The 7,377-nt window shown below is 44.8% G+C and overlaps 1 protein-coding gene across 2 annotated transcripts in view; it reads right to left on the bottom strand.

The window, feature by feature from the left end:
- Window positions 1-1,898: 1,898 nt before the first annotated feature.
- drosha (drosha ribonuclease III) overlaps window positions 1,899-7,377 on the bottom strand; it is a 77,494-nt gene continuing 72,015 nt past the window's right edge. For both annotated transcript variants that reach the window (XM_069512460.1, XM_069512461.1), the window contains exon 32: window positions 1,899-3,012. In XM_069512460.1, the coding sequence (XP_069368561.1) occupies window positions 2,882-3,012 (131 nt within the window). In that variant the 3' untranslated portion in view covers window positions 1,899-2,881. The remainder of the gene's footprint in view (window positions 3,013-7,377) is intronic.

Genomic DNA, 7,377 nt, shown 5'->3' with positions numbered 1-7,377 from the left:
TAATAAATATCACGTCGGACAGAAATGTGCCAAAAAGCAAAGAACACCAGTATTTTCCTTTAAACACCCTCAGATGAGCCGTCTTTCATTAAATGTCCTGTGTGTCGTGGCGAACATGAAGCCGGGGCCGAGTGTTCGGGCTTTACTCAGCTGATTTCCTGCGGGACGACGAGCCTTCTCCATAAAGATGCTTATCAAGGGACACCTGACCTTTGAGCTGTGCGGAATAAGTTTCCCGGAACCCGGGGTCGCCTCCTACGGCTCGGGGAGAAGGTCACAACATTATCACGCGTCGAGAACTCACAACGCGGTTCAACTGTGGATCAGAGGAAAACAGTGAGAATGATGCGTAACCGGTTTAATATTCTCAAATGACGGAGGAGCTCCTGAGCAAAGGGCTCGGGAGTGAAGACGGCAGGATGAAGTGGGCGGACGGAACGATGCCAACAACAAAAAGAAACAGGCGAAGCTAAAAACGAGCTCTGCCCTCACTTTAGCGAAAGGCCGACCTGTGAAGAGGCTGACATTTATCAGACATTTGAAGCAGTAATAACAAAACACGACGGCATAATTGCCACAGAGCGACTTTTTTCTCTCCGTCCTCTGAATCGCAAACATTAAACAATCCAATTTACGACAACAGTGGTTGGAAAATTCTTTCTGCTCGGTTATTGTATACACATGTTGTTTTTTTGTGTTTTTTTTTTGTTTATTAGCTTTTGTTCACCATCGGGTAAGAGGCCATCTCAGACTGTGGCACTGTCGCTCTGATAAGCATTTAATGGGTTTAAAAACCCGTCACTCTGAAAAACAAACTGCTTCTCTGCCTCCAGGTACGATGTGAGGTCTCAAATGGAAATCAACACGACGAGCGGCGCTCGCCAAACGCTTTTTTCCTTCAGTCGTCGCTTTTTTTTTTTTCTCTGTTCATACAGGATGTCAGCAAAACGCCGTTATGAAGACCGGGGTTTTTTTTTTTATTATCGAGGGTGTAATTGCCTCCGAGCTTTGGCACCGTGCTCAGCTGAGATAAAAGAAACGTGCACGTCGTACCGCACCGCCACAACACGCCACATCACGCCACGTTCCCGGGCTTCACTCGTGTGTTTTCTCTTTCTACATTGAGGCGACTAACTAGATGGTGACGCTGACGTCCTCTTCCTCCGGATACAATAGATCTGTGGTTGTTGATGTGTAGACGCGGTCGGCCCCCGGGGGCTCACCTCTACTACGATATGTTATGTTGGTGACCATGTGATTGAGCAGTGGAGTTTTGTCAACGTAGAAACCGTCTGAGAGGTCGTGGTAGCGTAAGGGGCCATTCATCAACCTGCTTTGTAAACCGTGATATTTTGTACTGAATATTTATATGACACAATTAAATATCTTTAAAAATCAGCCTCTCCGTTTCTCTTTGTGACGCTCTCTCTCTCTCTCTCTCTATCGTCCTGAATCACACAAACACACGAGCTCTCGGGGACTTCATCCAGGCAGGATGTGACGGCAGCCGCTGCCGCCGCACGGCGGGCGAAACATCCGCCAGCCGAAACATCCGCCAGCCTCTCAGGTGTGTTTCTATTATCTTCAATAAATCTGAGAATAAAAGACTCGACGCGTCAGATAGTTATTAATGCGCTGGCTGTTGTTAAATAGCTGGATCCAGAGGCTACCGAGCTGAGGAAATTGTTAATTAGACAATCTATAATTAAGATCTGCTCGTCAGCCAATCAGGATTCAGAGAAAGGTTTAAAAATAGGGGAAAAAATAATCACATTTTGATTATTAGAGGATGAGTGGCAGATGTGAGACAGATGGTGACGGAGAAGTGATGGAGTGTAATTGGCTCAACCCTCGTTTTCTGGATTAGACGAGAGGGGATTTCAAAAACAGACAGTGAATCTGATTTTTTTTTTTTTTTTTTCCACTGATCAGAACTGAATCTGGAACTTTATTTACAATATTATTACTTTGATATTTGTTTCACATTTCATACTCCATTTAAAAACATGTCCTCTATCTGGTTTGTTGATTTTTGGCATGTGTCAGTAACAGTGTGAGCTCCCGCTGTGGGTTCTGGATCTGAAAGTTTCTCATGAGCTTTTAAGTTCAGGCAACAAACACACAAAGGCCTCGTCCGACAGCGCTACAGTACTAAACAGTATAAAACATGACAGCGGCTTTACCTCTAATCATTTGTCTTCTGCTCTCTTTACACCACAGTGTTGAGGACATATTGAAGAAAAGGAAATCATGGCATTTAAAAAAAAGTTTTGCACGATAAAGCGGTAATCGAGAACGTCGTAATATTACAAGAATGAAGTCGTGCTTGAGAATAAATGAGTCATAATTATATGGCAATTAAGTCGTAATCTAATAAGAAAGGAAGTAACAGTGCGGGAGTAAAGTCAAGATTGTGAAATGTAATACAATTGTAAAATTAAGATTTTATTCTTGTCAAATTTTGACTTTATTCTTGTAAAGTTACCACTTTTTTTTCTCGACTGGCCGTAACACTGCGTCATAAGATTAACTTTAAACATAAGGACAAAAAAAAAAAAAGACTAAGAAGAGTGAGTCAATGTTTACGGTGATAAAAGAAAAGTCTTAAACTGGTAACACAAATAAATTAAGTTAAGTTATATATCAACACAATTTATGAGTTTAGTGTGAAAGAAACTTCCTTTGAGTGTTACCAGCTGAAGTGACGTCCTGAGCTGGTCCAACAACGTTCTTTTTTCATCAAACCCGTGACGCCTCCGCTTTGCCAGCTCGTTCCTGGACGACCGCCACGCGTGCCGCCGCGTTTCTTCATTCTGGATGCAGGTACTGATGGCACCGCACCCGCCTCCCCTCCCCTCCCCCAAAAAGAGAAAAGGTGCTGTCACTTCCTACATTCCTCCACCTCGTCAGTCTCCATCTCCTGCCGCTCCCGCTCGCGTCTCATCTCCTTCAGCTCCTGCCTGTATTTCCGCTCGATGAAGCGCTTCTGATGAGCCATCTGTGGGAAGTTATCTGGTCGGGGGAGAGGCAGAGCGGGAAACAGGGAAGTCAACCACGGAGAACAGATAAAGAGAGAGGGACACAGAGGCAGGGGTGTGAAGAGACAAGGTCAGTTTCCAACCGGGCCAGGACGACAGTTTAGAACTCAGATTGCTCCGGACTACAGTTTTCATATCGAGCGCTGTGCGCCGTCACTTTGGTCGAATGGGCGAAAAGACGTTGCCGCCACTGTTGTGGTTAAATTGCCCCCACGCTGTTATTTCATTAATAGCGATGGAGCAACAAGAAATTAGACGAGCCTTGTTTGGTTTCAGCACAATGGCTGTGAGATCTGATAGCACGAGCGCAAGTGAACATTTCTAAATGAGATCTCTAATAAGATGGTGACAGCAGAGGGGGGGAGGGGGGGGGGAAACAGATACAAGTTAATAGGATGCGAGCGAATGAGGCAAAACAACAAGAGAACTTGTTTTTGCTGCAGCTGAGGAACAGATGATCTTTACAACGTGTTTAATTGTCTGGTGTTGAAAACCCCTATAAACCTGCTGAATATCCACATCTCTTTATAGCAGACAAATGCCGCGGCTTGGCTCGGTAAACTGTCGGGAACGACGGCTGCACCATTGGCAACGTCGGCCGTTTGTTTCCGAATAGAAGTTTTAAACTCGTTACTCGCTGCCATCCTGGCCACCGAGACACAACTCCGATTTCTGGCAAACATGGAGGCCGCCCCGGTGGATGTGAGGAGGGGAGAGAAAGCGGAAACCATAGCAACTGAATCAAATAACTTTCAGTCGACGAAGGAGGAAAACTTTGAAAGACAAGTCAAGTTTTTGAAATTAAAAAAATAAAAGAAATCCGTCCGACTGAAGCCATTTCCATGGGATGTTGCGGAAACGCTGGGACGGGACCCAAAAATGAAACCATTTAATTTCCGAGCAGATATGAACACACGGGCGGATCCAGGGAATTCTTTTCAGTTTCCGAGGTTTGCTTATTCTTCCTGAAGACATAAGATGTTTCTCTGAATTTCTGCTGACGCTAACACTTAGTGGTCACCTGAGGTACTTTCATATGAGAAGCTAAACAGTTCTAATGTACTTTTCAGATGATTTCATTTCTTTCAACAGGTTCGTAGAGATTGATTGATTATTCTGTAAATTATCGTCTCAATTGTACAAAACCAGAAGTTTTACAAAAAAATGTCTGTAAGACAATGACGAACAATTATTTGATTATCCAAACTCTTACTTCTGGAAAAAAAAAAATCGACCAACAGTGTCAAAAATTGCGAAACTTTTTTTGTCCCAAACCCTGAGATATTTATTTTAAATGATATTAAACAGAAACAGATTTTGAAAAAAAACAAAACAATCCAGCGACTGTGAGAACAGCTGCTGATTATTTTTTCTAATCGACTGATCCTTTCACTTCTAGTTAAAACAAACCAGAAAGTCCAAATCACAGGGGAGCCCTGGCTCCGGTTTCCAGCCGAGTGACTCATCGGGAAACACACTGTAATTTTGTGATATTCATAGCTTTAGTAATTTTCCATTAAGTGTTTACGTTACTGGGTCTCACCACCGCACACTTCAATTTAAAACCGCACGCATGACAGCTGCCCAGTGGTTTGTGTCAACTCACCGAGACACAAATTTGACTGTGCAGTTTTTCCGGTCACTGACCGTGATCGTGGCAATCGCTCAACAAATTGGGCTTTCAGCACCGCGTGCAGCACGAGTCTCAAAGTCAGCGTGCGGAGCAGAGTCCTCTACGATCTGCACCTGAGGTAAAATTTGATTTCACAACAGTTCTTATATCCAGCTCTCTCTGATGAAGGATCCACGGTTCACTGTGGAGGCGTGATTATTGTGAAACAAGAGGAACAAGAACAAGACGCTGACTTGCAGCTGGATTTTGTCAGTAGAAGCCATTTTTTTTACATATTCCTAAAAATTCAAAGAAATCAGGTCATATTCAATATTTGATTGTAAACGTTTGCAGAACACAGAGATCAGCAGACACTTGTATCTTCCCCTGGAAAGCTTTTCGTAGACTTTCCAGGCACGAGCATCATATCTACTCGTTTACAGACTCGTTCTCTTCTGCTGTTCTTTGTCCTGCTGCATCGTCGGGACTATGTGCACAAAGGTTGTCACCTTCTTACACCGCTGAGCGTCAGCACTTAGACCTCACGCATCGTTTCATTTCAAATCGAATGTGCTGCAGTGAAAGAGCTCAAACAACAGCAGACAAAAGACGAAAAGAAAATCCCCGTCTGGAGACTAAGGGCCTGCGCTGTATCGTGGATCTTATCCTCCGATAGATGGGAAAATTTAATTATTGCTTTTGTCCAGACGCTGCTGATAATATGATGCCTTAGGTCTGAGCCACTGATTCAACTACCTGCTGAAGATATTGTGATTTTTTTTTTGGGAAACTTTTGCTGCCCCACGATCGGACGAACGCGCCACAGGAGCAGAAGAGAATCATTCCGATGCAAACTTAACGATTCTCTGCTTTTTTACAAATCAAGTCAAAACGTATTTTTGGCCTCGACTCGGGAGGAATTGGTCATAAATATCGAAAGGCTGCAAAGTGGTTTGTTTATCTGCGACCGCCCGTAGCAATCAGAATTCAAGAACCCCGTGTCTTAATTCACATGTGTGTTTGACGTGTGAAAAGAAGAAGAGGACGTATTCCTCCTCGAGCAACACTCTTATTCGTCTTTATGGCGACAGAGAGGAAAAGTGCAAGATAACGACAATATCCTATTAAAAAGGAGACGGATCAAATAGTAAAAAAAAAAAAAAAAATCCTTTAGAGGGAAATTTGGGACTCACACACACACACACACACACACACACACGTATGGACACACACAGAAAAACACAATCAATTTCAATATGCTTTCAGTGAGTAAGCAACACTTGGCGAGCCTCGGAGAGAAAACCACATATTGCGGTTAAAATATGGAAATCACCGGCATTTTTCCCTGGGAGATGACTTGAGAATAACCCACTCAAGAGGAAAAAAAAAAAGCTTTCGCCATTTACATTGTTTAGCATGCGGCACAAGAGCAGGCGTCGGAGAATGTGGTCGGTAAAGAACACACAAGGCTTTTTATTTCAGTCTGCGTCAGGCATCGCAAAGACACGTGGGGAATTCTCTGTCTGGAGAAGATCTCACTCTGCATACTGATCTCTGTCCGAGGTGTTAACGCACCGAGCTCGACTCGGGTCTTTCTGTGTCGACGGCGCAGGATTGGAATTCGGGCGGTCGTTGCGGCCTCTGTTGTGCGCACCAACAGAAAGTTGATGGGGAAGACGCACGAGAACACGCACGGTTAGTTCACTCAGGCATTCACCGTTCAGCCAAAGCTCGGGCCGTGAGACGACTCCACAATCGGCTGAGTCTATCACCCGGAGCTCACACGCGCCACATCAGTCAACGAGCCAATAGTGAGCCTGTACGGCAGCGCTGATGAAGGGATTTCCCCGCCACGCCAAAGGGCAAACAAAAGACTCAAGCCGGTGAACAGAGATCCTGCATACTGTACTTTACTCTGCCTCTATCCATCCAGTGCTTTCATCCTGAGATTAAGAGGTTTAGAGGAAGCTGAGGAAAGAATGTAGCTCCCTTCCAGCTACTAGCCAGATCGAGGCTCCTTCTCTTATTCAACAGATATTGCATTGTTTGAGAAACAAGCAGCTGCGAGGAAGCTGGAAAAAAAAAAAAAAAGGAAGTGGAGGGAGCTGAGTCTTAGAGAGCGACTGCAGACTTTAAACAGAGACTGTACTATCTGCAAGGATGAATGATAAATGGTTAAGCCGTTTCCATGTATATTTGATGTCGCCTCAGACCTAACGGCGCGTGGTGCTCGGAGCCTGAGGGCCCGAGAAACTCTGCACCGCAGACTCCCTCCTTCCGTCGATTCTGTTCCGTTACCTGGCTGCTCTCAGCTCGATTTGTTTGCACTCATGTTTCTCCCGGCCTGGGCCTTGGTTAACATTTAATTCTGCCTTGACAGATACAGGCAGGAGACTGTCAAAACGTGGGCCATCAAATAATGAAATGTGAATCAGCTGAGCCACCAGCGGCTCGGCTACAGACAGCACACACCAAATATCGGGCCCCGGCCTCTTTAATGAGCTCTGAGCTGTCTGACTGAACACAGCCATGTCTCTCACCTCTCCGACACCGCTGGTTCTGTCAGCCAGGAAAAGCTCTGCGGCAGAAACAAAAAAGTTCCGTCCTGCTCAAAGCGCCTCTGATGCTCCAGAAGGCCTTAAATAAAACATGGAAATGAATCCTGACACGTTGCGCGGAGGTGTTTTCGATTCAAGAGTAACTCAAGTTAGGGGCTGTCGTACAAGA

Source organism: Paralichthys olivaceus, chromosome 17, assembly GCF_024713975.1.
Source record: "Paralichthys olivaceus isolate ysfri-2021 chromosome 17, ASM2471397v2, whole genome shotgun sequence".
NCBI classification, from domain to species: domain Eukaryota; kingdom Metazoa; phylum Chordata; class Actinopteri; order Pleuronectiformes; family Paralichthyidae; genus Paralichthys; species Paralichthys olivaceus.
The sequence above is the reverse complement of the archived record's forward strand: the minus strand, read 5'-3'. Positions and strand labels throughout refer to the sequence as shown.